General features: G+C 43.3%; 1 protein-coding gene across 1 annotated transcript; it reads left to right on the forward strand.

The window, feature by feature from the left end:
• Positions 1–32: 32 nt before the first annotated feature.
• On the forward strand, positions 33–20272 carry WDR4 (WD repeat domain 4). The gene is made up of 11 exons (XM_059840065.1): positions 33–155; positions 1720–1782; positions 2516–2662; positions 4872–5028; positions 5573–5685; positions 7980–8040; positions 9086–9184; positions 14214–14278; positions 14966–15149; positions 16050–16119; positions 19121–20272. The coding sequence occupies exons 1-11, from the start codon at positions 34–36 to the stop codon at positions 19300–19302; spliced, it is 1263 nt and encodes a 420-aa protein (XP_059696048.1). The 5' UTR covers position 33; the 3' UTR covers positions 19303–20272.
• Positions 20273–21485: the final 1213 nt, after the last annotated feature.

A 21485-nucleotide genomic window follows, 5' to 3' on the forward strand; every position in this document is an offset into this window, starting at 1 on the left:
GTGACGCCGTCGCGCACGTGGCGGCGCGGGCGCATGGCGGGCGGCGATGGCGGCGGGCGCAGTCCCGGGGCCCGCCCGGCGCTGGCGCTGCGCGGGGCCCTGGCGGTGGCGAGCGGCGGGGGGCGGCTGTTGGCGGCGCGGCCCGGGCACGGCGGGTCAGTGCGGGGCGTGCGGGGCCGGGGCACTGCGGGGCGCGGGGGGACCGGGCGGGTCCGAGCGGCGGAGGCCGCCCGGTGCCCCCTGAGGGGGCTCGCAGGGGCCCGTGTGCTCTGAGGGGAGGTGCTGGGGCAGTGCGGGAGCCGCTGGCCCTGCTGCGGTTCGTGCCTTTCCGAGCTCCTCGCCAGCGTTTTGTGGTACAGAAACTTCACTTTTACCTTCCTAGCCTTGGCGGATTTCTGTCACGGTTTGCTCCCCCAGTTAAACTATAGCATAGAGAATATGTAGATATACACACACCCTATGTGTGTGTGTGTGTCTATATATAGATATAGATATAGATATAGATATAGACACACACATATAGATACATATATGTTATGGGTATATAACATAGTGTATATGTGTAACTTATAGGAAGCATATATTATTATACATAAAAATAAAAAAACTACATTATTATACATAAAATTATATTATCATAAAACCACATTATTATACACAAAACTATATTATTATACATAAATCATACATTATATGTGCATACATTATAAATGCCTAGAAGGTATACAATATTATTTTATAGACACATATATATACATGTGTAATAATGGTCTATTTTGTGTCCATGAGAAAGGTGCATGTAAATATCTCCAAGGTGGGTGCCAAAAGTATGGTGCCAAACTCTTTCCATTTGTTGCCCAGGGTGAGGAGCAATGGCCATAAAATAAAACACAAGAAGTTCCTCCTCAGCCCAAGGAAGAAGTTCTTTCCATGGCGGTGGCAGAGCTCTGGAACAACTGCCCAGGGAGGGTGTGGAGTCTCCTTTTCTGGTGACATTCCAGGGCCATCTGGACACATTCCTGTGTCACCTGCTCTGGGTGAACTTGCCTGGGCAGGGGGTTGGACTGGGTGATCTCCAGAGGTCCTTTCCAACCCAAATGATTCTGAGGTTCTGTGTAGTGTCAGAGGATGGGCCAGGCTCTGCTCTGTGGTGCCCAGCAATGGGACAAGAGGCAAGGGGCAGAACCTGATGCCCAGGAATTTCCACCTGAACATTAGGATGAACTTTTTCTTTCTTAAGTGACCAAACACTGGATCAGATTGTCCAGAGAGGGGGAAGTGTCTCTCTCTAGAGATTTTCCTGAACCATCTGGACACAATCCTGTGCTGTGTGCTCTGGGATGGCCCTGCTGGAGCAGGGAGGTTGGACCAGCTGACCCACTGTGGTCCCTTCCAGCCTGACCCATCTGTGATTCTGTGACTGGGTAAATGCTACTGACAGATGTGCTGAGTCTGACAGAAATAAAATTTATGCAAAGTGCGGCGTTACTTCACCAGCAGGGGAGGATTTCCTTTTTGACATGTGCACAGGGTCCGAAATTTTAAGCTTCTGCCACATCTGTAACACTCTGGGAGCCCACTTGGGCAGAGGTGGTTCTCAAGATGGGGGGTGGTTGTGCCCAGTAACTAAAATGAGAGAGTTTTACAAAAGAGTTGCCACTCCATAGTTAAACATGGTTGTTCTAGTGCCAGTAATTTTAGGTTTGTTTTCCCTTACAGTGATGAGAGTCTCTTCGTGTACGATTGCAGCAGTGCAGAGAAGCAGCCCTTAGGAGAGAAAGGGTGAGAAAATCTGCTCTTTTCTGGAGGGTGCATCCCTGAGCTTGTGTGGCTGTGAAGGCAGCAAAAGGAAACCACAGGATAACTCCTTGAGCAGGTGAAGGGTTGGTTTTGCTAACCCTGATGGATATGTATGGATCTGTTTTTTGTTTCTGTTTCGTCCAGAGTTTCATTCGGCTGTGCACCTTTTTTCTCTTTTTTTTCTAAAAAAAAATCCAGCAGTGGCAATATCAAAATTAATAATTCTGTCTCTTGTCAGTCAAGACATTTGTGGAAATTATGTTAGACATCTAGGACCAAAAAACCCACAAAGCACTTACATAAGTTCTCCTCCAGATCTGTTCTGTGGGTCACGAGAATTCAAAACACACAAAAAAGTATTCTTCTTAGTTTAGATTCAACCACTGGACATTGTTTTACTTGTAGCCAAACAAGAAACATTTTACTGGTTTCCTCATATTTCATATCAAGATGTGCCAGCATCTTGTTTTTAGAAAACTTTTTAGAAAACTTTTGTTTTCTAAACACGCTTTGATCCAGGCTTAGACCTGTCAGTTTCCTTTGTCTTGGCTTATTTCTTTGCATTAATGTCCATGTTGGCTCAACATTCTAAGCAGAAATAAAAGCATTTAAAGTTTTACTTTGTTCTTCACGCTCCTGGTGGTTTGGGAACAACCCCCTGAGGGAATTTAGTAGCTATCACGTTTTGAACTGTTGGTCCCCTTCTCTCTATTAGGCAGGATGGAAAAGGGACAGATAAAGGAAGTGATGACATCCTGGCTTTTGCCTTCTCCCCATCAGGAGGTTATTTTGCCTTGACAGATGACAACAAACGCCTGATTCTGTTCCGTACGAAGCCGTCCTGGGAATGTGTTAGTGTCAGGTAAGGAACTGGAGTTGTGGCTGATGGATTTAGAGTTCTAAAATGGGAATATTTGGGGTGTTGATATTTGTTATTACTTAGCTTCCTTTTTTTTTTTTTTTTTTATTCCCCCACTCAAATTTAATGTTTTTGGGAATTTGGAGTATTTGTCAAGGATTGATGTGTGGTCTTCCCCTCACCAAGAATGGGAATGCAGATGCTTAATATCACTGTCCAAGGAAGGATAATCTCTTTCCTTATCCCAAACACAGTATTTTTTATCTTTAAGAACTAAAACTCAACCCATTCTTGGTACACTGGGGTTGGGCCTGTAAGACTGATGCTCAGCAGTTCAGTGAGTGCATTCTCTGCTCCTTCTGATTTTGAGGAGTTTTGGGGAGTTTGTGAACTTTATCTTTTCAAAAAGCCCATCTTTAGAGATGCTGCAGCTGCTTTTCTTCAGTACATTCCTCTTGAGGAAACAGCCTGTAGCTGTCCACCAGAGGTCCTCCAGTTCCAAGTTTTCTGCTGCTGCTGCTTGTGACAATTCTCTGTAGAAAAGCCAGGATTGTGAAGGGCTTCCTGAGAAAGTACGTGAGCATGTGACATCTCTCTTCCTGTTGATTTCTGACAAATGTGAGATGTTGAAAAAAAATTCAAGTCTCTGTAGCTTGGCTCTGTGTGTAGGATACAGGATGGACCCTTGGGGTTAAACAGTGTTGTAGTGAGGAAGTGGTCATGGCATGAAGCTGTGCCAGGGGACATTTTGGTTGGATATTAGGAAAAGGTTTTTCACCCAGAGTGGTTGAGCGCTGGAACAGCTCCCTGGGGGAGTAGTCACAGCACCAAGGCATGCACAGCTCAGGAAGGGTTTGGACCATGCTCTCAGGCACGTGGTGGGATTGTTGGGGTGTCCTTTGCAGGGCCAGGATTTGGACTTGATGATCTTTATGTGTCCCTTCCAACTCAGGATGTTCTGTGATAAAACCAGAAATGCCCAATTCTGTTCATTCTGTGTCCTGCCTTCCCTGCTGCCCTGCCTTGGGTATCTTGCCTGTAACATGCCACAGTATAATGGTTTGGTGTTTATTTTCTGCTGAAAGTTTAGCTATGACCACAGATTTTTTTGGAATGTCATTACCTCCTATTGGGAAAATGGGAATACAGGCGAAAGGCTTTCTGCATGGATAATAATGCCAAAGTTTGAGCTATGTGACTTGTATTGGTGTTTTGTAGCAAGCTGTATAAAGGTCTCACACAGTGCTGGCCTTTGTAGTCAGCTTGTGTCAGACAAAGGGGAACTTTTGAATCTTTGTGCTCAAGATCACAGGTTGGTAGAGTAACCTTTTTTGGAACTGTGTTGCCTGTGATCCTGTTGTCATGGTGTTCCTTTAAACAGCCACTGAAAAGTCTGGGAATTTATCTCTTCCTACCTGAAGCATAGTGTATTGTCCTCTTACCTCCATGTGGCCACTGTATTTCAGAGTAGGTGAATATAAAAATCCGTTTCCTATGATCCTTGGTGCCCACAGTTCTGTGCTAGCACACAGGATGTGTTTTCTGGCATCTGTGGTCCTTATATTTATCTGAGTAGATGTAAGAAAGCTGATACCTGCTACACTGGCAGCTGGAATTATGAGATGGTGGCAGATGGTGAGGGAAACTCTGAGTTCAAGTTCAGAGCTTTGTCTGGACAAGGAACATGGAGCCTGTGGCTCTGTGACTTGGGATATGAGGAGAAAAGAGTTCCAATGCTCTCCATCAAGGGCTTCCCTTTACAGTACAGAGTGATAACTGGAGTGGTTCCTACACAGTTTTAAAAAGTGCTGTTGCAAAGGACTCCCAATAGGACAAATCCTACTTTGTCTTTTCTATGTGTTCAACTCATGTTTTTATGATGTAGAATACAAGGAAGTCTACCAGCCCTCATTAGAATCCTGGCATGCTGCCTGGGTGAGGTGCTCAGATGAGAAAATACCAAAGCAAAATGCAGTCATGCAGCTTTTAATGGTCTCCTGTTCCTCTCCCCACCCCAGGTGTTTGCTATTACATAAGTCACTCATTTACTAGACTCAAAAGTGCCATTTCAGCCCCTTGGTGTTACTCTCATCGCTGCCATTTCAGTAATGTTGCATCTGAGAGCTTTTTGCCCAGCCTCTTGGTCTCTTTAATTTCAGGCTTGCTGAAGCTGCCATCCAGAGCTGTTCAAGCTGTGCCATTTGTCTTTCAGGTTTGTAAACAGGAGATGCACATCCCTGGTTATCACAGCTGCAGAGGATAAGATTTTTGTTGCAGATAAGTCTGGTGATGTCTATTCTTACTCAATAACAGAACCTAAAGCAGATGGAAAACTTGAGCTGGGTCATGTCTCTCTGCTGATGGATGTGGTAAGTGTGTGTATTTACAAACCTGCATTCCTGCTTGTGCTTGGTCTCTCATTGTTGCTCTTGTCCCAGATTTCTGGTTTGCTTTTAATTTTTTTTTTTTAATTATATAAATGAAATGGGATCCAGATTTCTTCCTACTGGGTTTTTGTTGGCAGAGTTTGGTAAGGAAAAAAGCTTATGAGTGTTGAAAAAGTCTTCACGTTACAGTCACAGAAGTTTTGGTGACAGAGTGTCTATGGGAGTTCATCCACTCCTGCGTCAGCTGAGCTCTTTGATGTGATGAGTTTCTTTTTAAGATGGAAGGGGTCTTGCAGCTCTGCTGTTGGGGCTCAGTGGCTTTCACTGGACCTGGAAGTCAGTGTTGCTTGTCTTAGTGAGTGAGAACATTACTGTCACAAAGATTTAGGCTTCCATTGTTGGTGGGAAAAAGTGGCTTTGTGTTTGTACCTGCCTTTTGGGGCGAGGAGATAAGTTTTTTTTTCTTAGTTAAGGAGAATTTCAAGCCTTGAACTGCTGGGCACTAAAGCTCTCCCTTTGCCAACAGGCCCTGAGTGCTGATGACCAGTATATCCTGACTGCAGACAGAGATGAGAAGATCAGAGTCAGCTTGACAAAGGCTCCCTACAGTATTGTGTCCTACTGCATGGGACACAGAGAGTGAGTGCCTTGTGTGCCTGTGTGCATCCATTCCCTGCTCAGCCACCTCCATCCACTCTCAGTGGGTGAAATCTCCTCAAATCACATTAAACAACAGCTTGGTCTGTTTTGGAGTCATGGAATGGCCTGGGTACAAAGAGACCTTTAAAAGTCACCCAGTCCAACCCCTGCCATGAGCAGGGACATATTCAGCAAGATCAGGTTGCTCAGAGCCCTGTCTAAGCTGGCCTTGAATATTTGCAGAGATTGGGTTCTACCACTTTTCTGGACGACCTGTGTTTCACCAGCCTCATTGTAAAAAATTCCTTCCTAATATTTAGTCTGAGTCTACAGTGAGTTTAAACCTGTTATCCCTTCTCCTATTTTAACAGGTCCTTCTAAAAGTCTCTCCCCATCTCTTTAAAAGACCCCTTTAGGAAGGCTGCAGTAAGAGCCTTCTCTTCTCAAGGCTGAACAACCCCCAGTTCTCTCAGCCTTTCCTCACAGCAGAGGTGCACCCCAGGAGCTCTCCTGAGCTTCCAGCCTGTACATGAGCAGTCTCAGACACACAAGTTTGGGTTGCTGCTGTGACTTGAGATGCTCACCTGATGTGAGCAGTTGTTTTGGTAGTGCTTGAAATGTAGTTTTGTTTGTTTCTTGTCATTTAATGTGGCATAAGACCAATTAGCAGTGAAATAGCACTGTCCTTGTCCCTGCTACATGCGTGGAATTAAGCCACCTACTCATCTGCTGGGTTATTTGAGTTCTCCTCACCACCCATCCTGCTGTGTGTGATTTTTCATGTGAATCTCTAAAAACACTTCTTTCCCTGCCCTCTGCTTGGTTTTGTGGCCTCCTCTGGACCTGCTCCAACAGGTCCATGTCCTTCTAGTAGCCAGGACTCCAGAGCTGGACACAACCTCTGGGGCCTCAGCAGAGCAGAGGAACAGAATCATCTCCCTCCACATGCTGGTCACAAGAGGCTCCAAAAGTGGTTAGCTCAGGATGGAGTCTGTCTTAGTCTTAGGAACTGTCTTTTGAGGTTTGAACATATGCTAATTAAATTAATGTCATCTCAATGCAGAACTCAGGCTTGTTAGGTTCTGTGGTAGTACAAGAAAACCTGGCTGTGCCACCAGGGTGGATAGAACATGCCTGCCTGGACACCAGACTGCAGTGTGCTGGAGACTGCAGTATGAAATAAACTCAAGGAAGTTTGAGAGACTCTATAAGAGCTAGGAGTGACAGGACAAGGGGGAATGGCTTTGAGCTGACAGAGAGTAGGTTTAGATTAGATATTAGGAAAAATTCTTTACTGTGAGGGTGGTGAGGCGCAGGTTGCCCAGGGAAGTTGTGGATGCCCCACCCCTAGAAGTGTCCAAGATGTTCATTAGTGGTTGCAGAGTGAAAAGCAGTGTAAATTAATTGAATTGTATTAAAAAATTCAGTATTTAAATTAGAAATTAATAAAAAAGGGTTACATAAAGCAGTAATTGTCTCGTTTCACAGTCCTGGATTTTCTTCTCTCAGTGGGGCTCATGGTAATTCTTGCTGGATCTGTTGTGCCTGCTTTGTCCCGAAGTTGTATTACCAAATACAACAAGTGACCAAATCTCTTCCTTCTTTTTTTTCACTCTATGGCTTTAAAGCTATGCTTGTTTTCAAAGGCAAGACTGTCCCATTCAGGTCATGTTCTGCTCAGGTCACTGTGTTTGAGACTGGTGAGCTCTGAGATAATAATGATCCTCAGAAGTTCAGGTCACCACTGCTCACCAAAGACAAAACAGGATCACCAACTTCTGGAAAACAGAACTTCTGGTTGAATGTAGGCACTGGTAAAGTGCCACATTAAAATTCTCTAAAGATTGCTTTTAAATCATTTCCCAGCAGTGTCTGGGGAGAAGTGGCACTCTGGAGGCTGAGCCATCACTGCTGTATTTTAAATGATCTGTTGATTCATGTTTTTAATGTGCATCATGAACTGACAAAGGGGAATTTACTACCTGAGTCAATCTGTCTCCATTGGCACTTTTTGATCTAAATGACAATGTTCTCAACTGAGAGGAAGTCAGTAGAATTCCCTGAGTGCAAATGGGGAAATTTAATTCTTTATTAAGTAGGAATTCAGTAGTTTGTGTAGTGCATGTTTACTGAGTACTGGTGACATTTTCTTCTTCCTCCTAATTATCTTGATGTGGAAAATCTGTTTGTTTATTGTAAGGGTCTCTTTAAAACTGTTGTTTTCTCTTACTGTGTGTGTTTAAAGACAAGGGTGTCAAGCAAGAGAGTTCAACTTTTGACTGCTTTTCCTTTAGGTTTGTAAGCAAAATACTTGTAATACCCAACTGTCCTGACCTGCTGTTGTCAGCTTCTGGGGTATGTATAGCAATTTCTTCCAAAAAATGTTGTTTTTCTGCATGTTTACATTTTTAAATTATTGTTTATACTTGTGTTTTGGACAAATTCATTGGGATACTTGGAATAATCTCTCATGGTTTGCAGCATGGCCTCCCTCCTCCTCCTGCCCCTTTTTTGTTGGTTCTGTTCAGTGTCCATTCTGTTGCTGGATTACATAAGAACCTTTTATTGTGCTTATAGTAAAAGGCATCTTTGGGATGGTGAAATTACCATTAACTCTTGCTCTGGAGCACAGACATTGTCTTCTTGGGTGAGAACTGTAGAAATGAACATTTACTCCCTTCCCTCTCCAGCTATTTTCCTGAACTGATGTCATCCTGCTGCCATGCCACATCTGTACAGAGATGGAGCTGGCCTAAAAGAAGGGAAGCAATATTCTTTGTTCCCTAGACTACCAAAACTGCACAGGAAACAAATAATGTTTCCTGTGAAGATGTGAAGATCACAGTAACTCCTGGCATTTGGTTTCAGCTGCTGTTCTTGCTTCCCTAAGGCTCTTGTCCCTCTTAATTATTGAAGCAGCTCTAGTGCTAGTGCTTCACATGGCTGTATTTCACTCTTAGCAAATGCTCTTGGCTTTCTTGTTCCAGAGAGGTGTTTAGTCTCTCTTCAGGAGGTTGCTAAATCAAATGACAATTTGGTTGATAATAAGAGCATGGGGCAGAGAAGGGCAGCCTGGAAGAATTGCCATTAAAATGCTGAGCACATGCATGACTGTGCTGTTTGAGACAGGCTTGAAATGCCCTCCTCCAGCTACCCAATTTCCACTTCAAAAGGAGAATTAAAATTACCATGATTGAATAATTTAGAATGCGGGGGGGGGGAAATTATGTTAATTAAAATGCTTTATCTGCAATTTGAGGTCTTAACTAAGTGACTATTTAGCAGCTTCTGTGGGGAGCTCTTCAGGGAAATAGGGTTTAGCTTAGCTGAAGGCCAGGAGTGGCCTCTCTTTGCCTGAGTGCTGATAGTAACAGACTTGTGTCCACTTCCATCTGTCCAGGACTCCACTCTGAGACTTTGGGAGTATAAAAGTGGAGAAGAAGTGCACTGCTGTCAGCTGAGTACCATCTGTGGGCCTCAGGCAACCAAACCAGACCAGGTATGTCCATGAGTGCCAGTGCTTTTGCTGTGCTCCTGATCCTTGGCACTGCCAAACGTGTTGGTTGCATTTTCCCTTCTGTCATTGGGTTTAGAACTTAAAAAAGCTGTTACAACAGTCTGGGATTTTGGAAAGACAGTCCCTGAAATCCATTCCTGTGTTTTGTGTGAATTTCTAAATTCTGCCAAGCAGTGACCAAAAGAAGCTGCTTCTAATTGTTCCCAAATTTAAATTCTGCACAGTGGACAAAGCCTTCACTTGAAATTTTTTTTTCCAAAACCACAGGTGTTAGAGTCTCATAGGCAGAAAACATCCTGTGACACTGGGAAGATCTAAATATCGGCCCATTTTTTTGAAATGCTTAGAATTTCAAGTGTTAAAGTTGCAATTTTTCTGAGCAAAAAGAGGCTTTGTAATATTTTTAACCAGCGACCTGCAGTAGTGCCCTGTGGAGTTAAAACGCTGGGCTTGTTATTTTAGGTTCTCTTGCAGCAGGTTCTGGACAGTGTTCAGAATTTAAATGTGTGAGTCCTACAGGGAAACTGAGCACCCCAGAAGTTCTCCTGAGCTTGCAGCCTGTACATCAGCAGTCTCACACACACAGGTTTGGGTTGCTGCTGTGATTTGAGATGCTCACCTGATGTGAGTTGTTTCGGTAGTGCTTGAAATGTAGTTTTGTTTGTTTCTTGTCATTTAATGTGGCATAAGACCAATTAGCAGTGAAATAGCACTGTCCTTGTCCCTGCTGCATGCATGGAATTAAACCACCTACTCATCTGCTGGGTTATTTGAGTTCTCCTCACCACCCATCCTGCTGTGTGTGATTTTTCATGTGAATCTCTAAAACACTTCTCCCTGCAGACCACAGCTGCCTCCCAGTTGTCAGGTCACTGGGAAGCCATGCAGGGCTCTTGAGGCAAATCCACTGTGGAATCCATATCCAGGCAGAAACTGAATTGAAAATTCTGCCTTCTCTCCTTTGAGTTGTGGTTTTTTTGGTGGAAGTGTGTTGTGCTTCACCTCCTAGCAGCTGGGGAGCCACTTTCATCACAGCTGTCCCATTTACATACTGGAAATCTTGGGTTTGGCCAAGGGTTGGGCTCCTGGATTCCTGTTAGCAGAAATTCAGGGTGATATCCATATGGACAATTTAACCTGCTCCTTGGACCCTGGAGTCTTCTTGAAAACACACCTGAGGCACACACCTCTCACACACATTCACAAGGTCTCTGCCTCATTTCAACTTGATGCCAGGGCTTGAAATCTTTGAAAAACCTGTTCTTGGGGTTTTTGACAAGTGAGAAATGTACAAGATTGGATGACAAGCCCCTCTAACTGACATCCACTGATACTCTGGGTGCAGCAGGATTTGAGCATTTGTTTTAGAGGAAATAATGGGTTTATTTTAAAACAGTTTGACTTTTAGATTTGTATGATCACTGAGGACAAGTAAGCAACCAACTGAAGTGGGGAATTCTGTGATTAATATTAAAAATGCTATTTGTTGCATAGACTGGCTTAGCATTATTAAGATGGCTTGTGAGTAAATTAGCAGTGCTTGATCTCACACTGAACCCTAATTCCACTGATTCCAAACAAGTTAATCAAAAAATAATATTGAACTATATAATAAACCTTTAATGTAGCATTGGATAAACAAATGTCAAAAAACTTTTTGCTGCAGATGGGAGCCGATCTAAGAAAACCTCTCCAACTCTCTTAAAATGTTTTTAAATGTAGTTTAGTAATATTTGCCCTGTCTCCCTTCCATAAAATCCCCTCCATAAGATATTCTACATGCTGATATAACCTCAGGAGAAATTGGAGGTGCCCTTTGCTTGAGGAGTCTCCATTTAGCTTCTTAACCCCAGTGTGAGTAAGCAAAGACAGAAAGGGAAAGCCCATAAACTGTGGGTTAATAAATAGAACTCAGTAATTAAGTAATAAACATTATTCCTGCAGTGCTTTGCAGTTTTTCCATCCACTGCCACATGTGGTGCTGCTGTTGGAAGCCACATGGTGGCCTGTGACTGGTCTCTGTGAAATCCTGGATGCTGCTCACTCTCACAGGTGTTCTGCAGTGAAAAAAACTTGTGTTCTGCTGGCATCATAGTGCTAGAAATGCCAGAGGTGACATCTGGTGACAGTGTTTAGTCATGCTGAGCATCCAGCTATGTCACAGGTCATCTCCACAACCTAGAGTGACATTCATGGTCTGAATTTAGGGACACAATCTCTTGAGCCAGCATTTTGCAGCTTGTAACAAGCAAAGTGTCTGTAAAGGACTCTGCAGCCAGGGATCAGATGGGGATATAAGTGCTTTTTCTTTTCTTTTTTTTTTTCTTTTTTTCTTTTTTTTTTTTTAATTGTTAAATTTCATTTTTACCATTGATAGCCAGTGTGAATGCACTGGAGCTTTAAACACAGCTTGTAGCTCAATGAGGATGGAATCATCAGTAATGGTGGGTCATGTGAGCACAAAAATGTGGGCTTATTTTGCTTGGCAGATGATGAATTTGTGTCTGTTTGGGGAATGTAGGAGTGTTTTGAGCAGTGTACCATTGGTTTCAGCTGATGGCTTACAGATCCTCAGTTCATTTTCCCACTAGAATGGGAGTAATTCTCTTAATTCCATAGTGCTATATAAATATTTTCCTGCTTCAGAGCTTTCACCTCATCTGATCCTCTTGACAGCAGAAGCTTGTTTAAAGTCCAGAACATGAATTGCACAACTCTACCCCAATGCACCAGTACATTAATTTTTTATAGGGTCACCTCTTCTCACAGATGACATCAAAAGTTAATTTTAAGGTGTTGGCAGGCTGATAACAGTGCCATATAAATACTGTCTTGAGTTCAGAGAGTTTCAAGTGAACATCTGTTTGTCACAGAATGTTCTTGTAGCCCTTCCTTAACTGACTTCATAGCCCTGTCCTTGACCATGATACTGCTGTGGGTCTTGCATTCATTTTGCTGATTTTTTTTAACTTACCCACACATGGAAAGAACTTGGAAAGAAGATGCATTTTCTTGTCTCTTTCCAGCTGTGAATAAAACCTGGTTTAAATCAAAACAGCCTCCTCCTCCCTCCTCCAGTGGGGTTGGGAGAGAGCTGCTGCCTAAATCAAGTTCACAGAGCCCTTTGTCTCTCTAACAAAGCTCTTGGCTGTGTAGGTGGGCACTTCCCTTCATGTTTGTCAGGCAACAGGCAGAGAGGCAGAGCTTTGTTATTAGAAATAAATAGCACAGGTTTCAGCTTTTATATGCTTATCTATATCTATATATCTATTTTGGCTTGTTCCTTAAAGTGTCTGAAGAACCCACTCATGGCTTACAGTAAATAGGAGCTGTCAGTTCTACTCCAAAGCTGTGGTGTAAGTGGCTCCATCCTGCAGAAACAGCATTTAGCCACATTAGCTACACAGAACCTTTCTGATTCAGCCCACTCATCCTACCTGGTACTTGTTTTATGTCTGTGTAACAGGGGTCCTGGGTCCCAGTGCTGAACATGGACTAATAACTTCATATTTCTGCAGAGTAGCAGGAGATCAGTCCCATCTGTTCCCAGGATCTCTGAACCATATCAGTCCTTTTGATAATATTTTTTATTAAGTGCTCCTCTTCTGTCCAAACAGGTGGTTGAGATGAGTGAAAACTGTGTGCATGCTATTCTTGCTTCCCCTATGAAATTGTGTCACACAAGTTTTCTCTTGTGCAAAAAAAAAATTGTTTTCAGCTCTGTTATACCATGAATTAATTTTCTTTCCCACAGTTGGTTTATCTCTTAGTGGTTGCATCATGTGCTGTTGACAAAATGGTTAGCTTCTGGTGTTAAACTTACTGACTTGAAGTTTTGGAAGCTGTACAGCTTGTTTTGCTTTCCTACACGGATTGCAAAACTGTGAAACAAGCACCCTGACAATGCCTATACATCAGCTGGTAGCTGCAAGGGTAAAATCCTGTGGTAACTCCCAAATTTACCCTAACTTAGTGAACCAGAGGTTCTGTTCAGTCACCAGTGGCATGTCTGAGAAGAAGGTGGAGGTTAAGAAAATGAATATTTGAGGATACATCAGAATTCTGCCAGCAGAGTGTCAAAAAGATGTATTTTCCCTGCCCTAAAGGAAATAACTCTCTGCTTCTCTACTTGGAAGGTTTTAGTCAGCAGCAGTGTTGGTGTTGTCACTGCTTATAAAATACTCTTGAGAACCAGCCTTTTGCTGTTGCAGTTTTGCTGTTCACATTATATAATAGATACTTTTGAAAAAGCACCCCAGGACATCACTTTGCAGTTTTTCTACTCCTCCCAAGTTCTTCCCACTCCAGGAGCCTCAAATCAGTTGTTTTATATTTCAAGTAGAATGGTTTGTGCAGCAAAGGTGCTGCTTCTCTCCCAGATAAAACAGGAGTGTGATTTGGGGGTTTTTTTGTTGCTGTCTTGGTTTTGTTGGGGATTTTTTTTAATGAGGAAAATGGCCTCAGGCTGGCTTTCCTTGTTGTTCAGAGCACATTTTCTGTGGAGCAGGATGGCTTCAGCCAGACTCAGGTTGGAACAGAGGCAGCACAGCAGGGATATTGGGGATATTAGCTATGCATCACTATCTTCGTTTTTTAACAAACAGAACAGCAGCTAATAGCTTGTGTTTGTAATGTCTGAGCTGCTGGAGTGATACTCCGCCTGAGCAGGCTTAATGCCAATGTTTTTGTCATTAGCATTACAGGAGAGAATGTTTGGAGGTGGTGTATTTTCCTTCATCTCTTGGTTTGTCTGCTAAGAGTAGTTCACTCAAACCTTTACATTTGATCTTGGGACAGTGTGGAAGGGAGAAGTGTGGAAAACTTTATAAAGCAGCAAACGCTGGTACAAAAATAACTTTGACTGCAGTTAGAAGGTAATTAAGTTGCTTAACTTGCTGTAAATTAAGACATCTGCTAAATTCTAAAAGCTCGTAGTGAAATGGAATGTGAATTTTCTGCCCATAAATGGTCTCAATTTATAAGGTGGGTTTTTTTTTCCTATTCCTAATAGAAATACACTGTGTCAAGAATAACCTACTGCTGTCAAGGTGGTTATGTTGCCATTCTGTGTGACAGGTAAGAACACATGGAATAATGCCTAAAATCATCACAGCTACTGCAAAGACATGAGCAGCTTTCCCTGCTGTCCTGGCACTCCCTGAGCCTGGAGTTCTTGGTACTGTGGATCTCCAGATGTCCAGGAATACCTGTGGCCTCCCAGGAAGCCTTTGTGTCCTGGACTTGCTCTGAGTGCAGTGGGGAGTGCAAGGGTTACCTGGCTCAGTTAATTTTTGTGATTCAAATATGATTCAAACAAATGATTCAGAGTTTGTGATGCCTTTCCCTCAGTGGAGGAAACACAAGGATGAGATGTACAAGAGCTGGGGGATGTTTTATTTTGGCTGGTGCTCAGCTGTATATTTACCTTCAAGTGCAGCCATGTAGGCCAGTGTGTCAGAGTGCAACACACCTCATAAAAGTCCTTAGTAATCCTTCTGAAATTCTCTTTACTACCCTTTCTTTTAAACAGGAGACAGCACTGGCTGCTTTTTCTTTAACATAACACTTGAAAAGCTGTTTGACACTTTGGGTATTTACAGCTTCTGACTCAGATCATGAAAGCAAACAGCATTTGAAGTGCTCATTCTAACCACTTGGCTTTGGCTCTGTTTGGAATTGGAGTGGGTGTCTGTAGTTTGCTGTACAAGTGATGGCTGTAGGTGGATTTGGTAATAATAGTAATTAAGTTTTTCCTCTCAAAAGTATTCCCACAGTCTACATCTTTCAACTCGATGCCACTGCCCAGCAGCTGCTTTACAAACAGCAGATCTCTCTGAAACACAAAGGCTGGGACATTGCATTTGAGGAAATGGGAGACCTGTGGATTTTGCAGGAAGACAAGGAAGCTCCTCTTCTTTTGTACAGAGCATGTGATGGACAGTGGAAGGTACTTTTTTAATGCTGAAAATCCTGAGGGTTTGTTGATGTCTTGATGCCACAACAGAAGTGGAGTTTACAGTTCCATGGAAGCTAAAAAGGCACCTTTCTCTCTGTCTTGAGTTGGAGTAAAAGCCGTAGATACACATCTCATTCTTCTTCACACCTGTGTGTGATGCAAAGGCGTCAGGAGCTTGTTGTGAACACCAGTGTGTCTGTTCTCAGCTAAAGGTTCCATCTGCCACAGCAGGATCAGAGTGCTTGTCAGCACTCACTGCTTTAAACCATTGCCTGAGCTTTCTGTGGGCTACACTTGATGATTAAAAAAAAAACCAAAAAAAAACCACAAACCAGCAAAATTCCTTGGATTTGCTCAGGAATTCTTCCCACACAGCTTTCCTTGTGCCTGCCTCTGAGGGATCCTTTGCAGGACAAGGCATCCTGGGAGCACTAAGGGAATTACTTTTATTTTCAATGAGAACAGGGAATCAGATTTGGGTTATGTGCTATCAAGTTCTCTTTTATTGCCTATTAAAAAACTGGAAACCCATTTGTCACCCTTGTAAGTCCCCAGCTAATTATGGTCTGGTTATGAAGAGGTTTTAATGAAACTTCTAAGTGTGTTCTTTGACCCTAATGTGTTCCCTGGGGTATTTCTTCTCCTCACAGATTAGTAAGTGGGAATCAATTTCTTTGTTCAAATGGCAAAGCTTTCCTAGCAGAGCTTGAGATCTCTGGCCAGGTGTCAGTAAGAGTCCTAGAAAAAAGGAGCCTGGAAGAGATCATGGAGGTTTTACACCTGCTCTGTTTCACTACACACTTCTGTGAGCTGGTGCATTTTCAGCATGCTGTGGAACACAAAATTGTCTATTAATCCTAAAATAATATGCAGCCTTCCTTCTTTTCCCAGGCTGTAACTGATGACAAGGGATTACAGAAGATGTCAAAATACATTCAAGACAACTGGACAGTGTTTGAAGGTGAGAAATTTGGCCTAAAGCTTTAGGGAATGCAGATTTTACAGGTGAACATAAGATTTAGAGCAAGATTGGAGTTCAGGTCAGTGCAGCTGGCTCTTGAAGTCACTCAGTCTTCTCTCAGTTTCATCACTCTGTCTGGTGTAGAAGTCAGTGCAGGTAATGAAGTGTGTTGAGGGCTCTGTTATCACAGAACCATGGAAGTATTTAGAGCTGAATTGCAACCTTGTAAGTTTTCCATAGACACCTTATCACAGGGATGCATCCAAATAGCCTCTGGCAGAGCTGCTGGAGTCTGACTTACTGCTGTGGTATCAAAAACTGGTGTTTGTTGTCTTGTCTCCTGCCTGGGTGTGAGGCTTTGTCACAGGTACAGTGGAGACAGTCAGGAATGGAACAGCTCTGCTGTAAAGATGGGCTGTTGGGTTCACCTTGGCAGGGCAGGATGTGGAGCCTGATGTGACTGGAAGGTGTGACCCTGGATGGGAGAACAGATGACACTGCTAAGTGTCTTGCTGGCTCATTTTGTTCTTGCTTCCTGCCCCACTCCCAGTCTCAGTCAGAAAAAGAGAGCCTGGTTTCCTCATTCAGACTCACCCTATGTTTCCAGGATTTTTTGTATTATAAAAAACACCCAGCTGAAATTATAGCAGTGGCTGCAGGGTAGAGAAGGGCTGTGGCATGTGCTAAAATCTCAATTATGTATTGAAACTTCATTCATAGAAATTTCTATCCTGTATTTTGCTGGGAGACTGAAATCTTCCTTAAAAAACATGGTACAGTTCCCACCAGTCTTATGGTCTGTTCATGGTGGCCATGTGTAAAGATGGAAGAGCTGCAGAGTGTTCAGTCTGGTGTAAAGTCTCCTTAATATCTGGTACTGGATGGTTTAGCATGTAGCTGTCATTAAGTTGGTCATTAAATTGTAATTAAGGTGGTGTAGTCTTTGTAAGTCAGGTGTTCCTTTGGAAGAGAGATGTTTGCATGGAGATGTTGCAGACTTGATGGTTACAGCCAGGCAGATAATTAGGAGGATGAGGGCTGAGTGGAAATGAGCACAGAGGAGTAGAGAAAGCAGGCAGGGGGAGAGGTTCTGGGCATAATTAGCATGTGGAAACTCAGTCACCAGCTCATCTGCAGCTGGGAAAGGAGCATGGCTCACATGACAGGGTTCATTAGTGTTAATTAGTAAGGGGAGGCTCACTTGATGAGCACTTATTCCAGTGCATAATTAGTGCTTTAAAGGGAGTTATGTCTTCTGAAACAAGTGATCATTACATTGTTTGTATTCAGTCCCAATCCCTGCATATTGTCCTTTTATAAACTTTTCTCACCTGAGGTTTCTGTAGGATTTAGGATGCAATGGTCAATCTGGAAGTATCACAGAATCCCAGGATGGTTTGGGGTTGAAAGGAACCTTTAAGACAACCCAGTTCAACTCCCTACTGTGGACAGGGACTCCTTCCACTAGTCCAGGTTGGTCAGAGCCTCATCCAGCCTAGTCTCCAACACTTCCAGGGATGGGGCATCCACAGCTTCTCTGGGCAACTTGTTCAAAGTGCCTCACCACCCTCACAGGGGAGAATTTCTTCCTCATGTGGAATCTAAACCCACTCTCAGTTTGAAGCCATTGCCCCTTGTACACATTAACCAGCGTGGCATTGTGCTGTAACTGATCCCAGAAAAGGATTTAGAGCAGCATGGCTGTTCAGTCTGGCAGCATGCAATTTCTCCAGGGCCAAAGGCCAGTAAAGCCTGTATGAGTGCAACACCTCTAAAAGTGAGAGCTTGAGCATTGCTGAGTACCACAGAGGGAAACTTGCTTTGGTTGTCTGCCAGGAAACAGGGGGATGCTGTATGTGGGTTTCTGTGGGGTAGCACACTTAGCTTCAGGACCAGACCTTAGCAGGTACTGGATTTCTCTTCATTTGTCCTTTAAAGATTGTGAATTTTGGTAAGTGGGAAAAGGTGAGAACTGGAGCTAACTGGCTTTGTCAAGTGCCATTCCAATAATTTTTTAGAAATATGGAACAAGCCAGCTGGTTTCATTCTCTGTTCTCTACAGAAACAATCTGATGAGGGATTTTTGGATAGCAGTTAGTTCCCTGCTAAACTCATCTAAACCCACAGTCTTGGGGATGCTGTGAGGAATATTACCCTGAATCCACAGAAGGTGTAACATTGGAACAAATGTTTGGGAATCGATGTGCTATAGAACATGACTATTTGCAGTCTGCTCCTTTGTCCTTCTTTGAAGGTAATACTCTAGGAGAAAAGCTAGATGAGCACAGTTAGGTGGCAACTCCCTTTGTAGTGCTTGGGTCTCAGGAAACAACTTCAGCAGTTGAAAAACAGAAGCTCTGAAGTTTGCAAGTGTCCAGTATGTGAGGAGAGCTGTGTCCTCTCTTTGCTTCACTGTGAGCTGCTTGAGTCTGTAAGAATTTTTTAGCCTAAAAGTGGAGGCTGTGTCTGGCTGGTGAGTGCTGAACAGGTGCTTGCCAACACAAATCAGGCTTACACAGTGTAAATGTTGATATTTAATCACAGAGTGGTTTGGGTTGGAAGGGACATTAAAGATAATCTCATTCCATCCCCCTGCCATGGGCAGGGATACCTTCCACTACCCCAGGTTGCTCCAAGCCCTGTCCAGCCTGGCCTTGGACACTTCCAGGGATTCAGGGACAGCCACAGCTTCTCTGGGCCCCCTGTGCCAGGACCTCACCACCCTCACAGTCAAGAATTTCTTCCCAATATTTACTCTAAATCTGTCCACCTTCAGCTTAAGGCCATTCTTCCTTGTCCTGTCACTACATGCCTTTTTGAAAATCCTCCTCCAGCTCTCCTGGAGCCCCTTGAGGTATTGGAAGGCTGATACAGGAGATAGGAGCACAGTAAATGAATTGGAATGCCACTATCTAAAATTACAGTCCAGAAGGTCATCTATGAGACTGCTGAGGGAATTAACACCTGTGTTAATTAAATACTTTGCTTTGCCCAACTCCAGGTTTTGTTGGTGCAGGGAGCTACTACAGCCACCTGTACAAGGCCTCCTTTGATAACATGGATGAGTACCTGCAGAGGAAGGAGAAAAGGATACAGCAGCAGAAGAAGAAAAAGCAGGATCTGCAGCATGGTTCCACTGGACAGGCCAAAAAAAAGATGAAGACTGAAGAGCCATCACTATGACTGCTGTGAGCTTGTGATCTTTGCCTTGAGGAAAGGAAGTGATCCAGCTGTGGACTGTTTTTATATGAAAAGTGAATTATGCAAAAGAACTGGTTTAAAATTTTATTCAGGTTTTCAGGCAGGCTGATATGGCAATATCCTGTTTGCAGCAAGTAATGCATTTACAACATACCTAAACTTTCTAGCAGAATACAGTGTTAGTGGCTCAGTCCTGTGAATCTCTGATGCATGTTATATGAATATTGGAGATGGTCTTTTCCTTGAAACAGGATGTTCTTTTTGCCTACTGTGTTCAGGCTTTCTTTTTTAAGTGGAAACACGCTGATTAAAGTGGATGCAACTTTGATTTTATTACTTTTGATTTGGGTTGTTTTAGTTTTTTTCTTTTTTAAACTTTTTTTAAAAAGTCTGTTAATGTAACTAATTTAGTGTGCCTGGGTATGGGAAAGGGAGCATAGAAAAAATTCTTGCTGGGTATGAGAGGTTTTAGCTGAGACTTTGCCTTCTCTGTTTTTATCCTTTAACTTTGGTTCATATGGTTGGGTTTTTGCCTACCTTCTAATCCATTACTTCCTACTTGTGGAATATCTCTGTAGGAAGAAGTGCAAAAGTTAATTTTGTATGCTGCAAAGTACAAGTAAAACGTGTCAGTCAACATTGTGTTATTGGAAGCTCTTTCCATTGCAATATGATCCTACTGGTGTCTGTGAAAATCATTCCAGAGGCCTGGGAGCAAAATTTGGAGTGCATCCTGCTTTTTTCATCGAGAACTTTTCCATTTTAATTATCCAAGAGATACATCTTCTTGAGAAGTTATCAGTGAGAGCCTTACGGGGCCACTTGTTGCTTCATCAGTGGGGCAGAAGATGTGTTCATCTGCCAGAGGGTATCATGTTCATGTGGAATATAATGTCCTTCACAAAACCAGGTGTGGAAATCTGTACAGTCCATTAAAAGTACTCAGAATTAACCTGTGCACTGTGAGTGGTTCTCTCTGCAGTGTGTGGACATGTAGAATTTTTGCATTCAAATGTAGATGTGGGGCCCAGCTGCTTGGTTTGCTGACAGCTTCTCTCTTTCTCCTGTGGAAGATGCTGAATGTCAATAATAGAGCTCAGCCACAAGTAGGCAAATTTCTTGGTAGTTCACAGAAATGCCATGCTGGGATAAAAACCCTTTCAGTCTTCTGAAGGAAGATGTGGTGTGAAAACCTGCTGGGCTGTACCTGAACAGCCAGTGCAGTGGTACAGCACTGGTGATGAGGATTTTTCTTGGCTCTCAGGAAAGGGTGAGAAGCTGCCATCTGAAGTGCTTTGTATTGGTAGGAGTGGTGGCTTGGCTTTTGCAACTTAGTGGTTCTTTAGTTCATTTGATTGAAGAGAGGCTCTAGGGAAAGCAGTTGGGGAAGCATTTAAGGAAGCTCAGGCTCACAGTGTAGCTTTCATTTAGGAGTAGAGTTTGCTGATGTGCAGATTCTGTAAAATACCACCAGAAACAGGCTTGTATTCGCACTGCCTGTGAACCAGACAGGACAGGAGGAAAAGGTTCTGACTGGATCTTTTGCTAGCTGTGAAAAAGAAATGATCCCATGATGAAGCTTGCAGGCACCATGCAAACTCTAACGTTTCTTAACAAATTTGAATCTGCAGCAGGAGCCTCTATTGGGTCACTTCCAATCCATTTTCTCACTGGAGGAAAATCGGGAGGACACAGGTAACTGCCTGCAGTGGCTGGTTTCAGATCCTGTATGTCTGTATTAAACTCCTGAAGGATCAGAGGCTGCCATAGCAATTCCTATTCCTGAGGGATATTTTTCCCCAGCACAGAATAGACCTTGACAGTGATCTCCACTGGCTGCAGGCACTCCTGTGATCCTCACCCTGCTGCTCTCCTGGAAGAAACCCAAATTTTCTTCCAACACTTGAACTCATGACAGATTGTGGTGTGTGGGAGTGACATGAAATGTGATATCTGGCAGATGGCTCAAGCCTTTTTGTTCTTCTTCCTGCAAGTTCTCCTTTCCTATTTCATTTCATGTTTCCTTTTCTGCACACAGCAGCTTCTGAGCTTCAGTTGTGAGACCATGTATGCCTGGGCATTGCTTTGAAGGGCTCTGTGCAAAGTGATCAGAGAAAAGAAGCTTTGCTGGAAGGTCTAAATCCTTCTTTCAGATGTTTTCCAAT

Source organism: Haemorhous mexicanus, chromosome 2 (assembly GCF_027477595.1).
Source record: "Haemorhous mexicanus isolate bHaeMex1 chromosome 2, bHaeMex1.pri, whole genome shotgun sequence".
Classification (NCBI taxonomy): Eukaryota; Metazoa; Chordata; class Aves; order Passeriformes; family Fringillidae; genus Haemorhous; species Haemorhous mexicanus.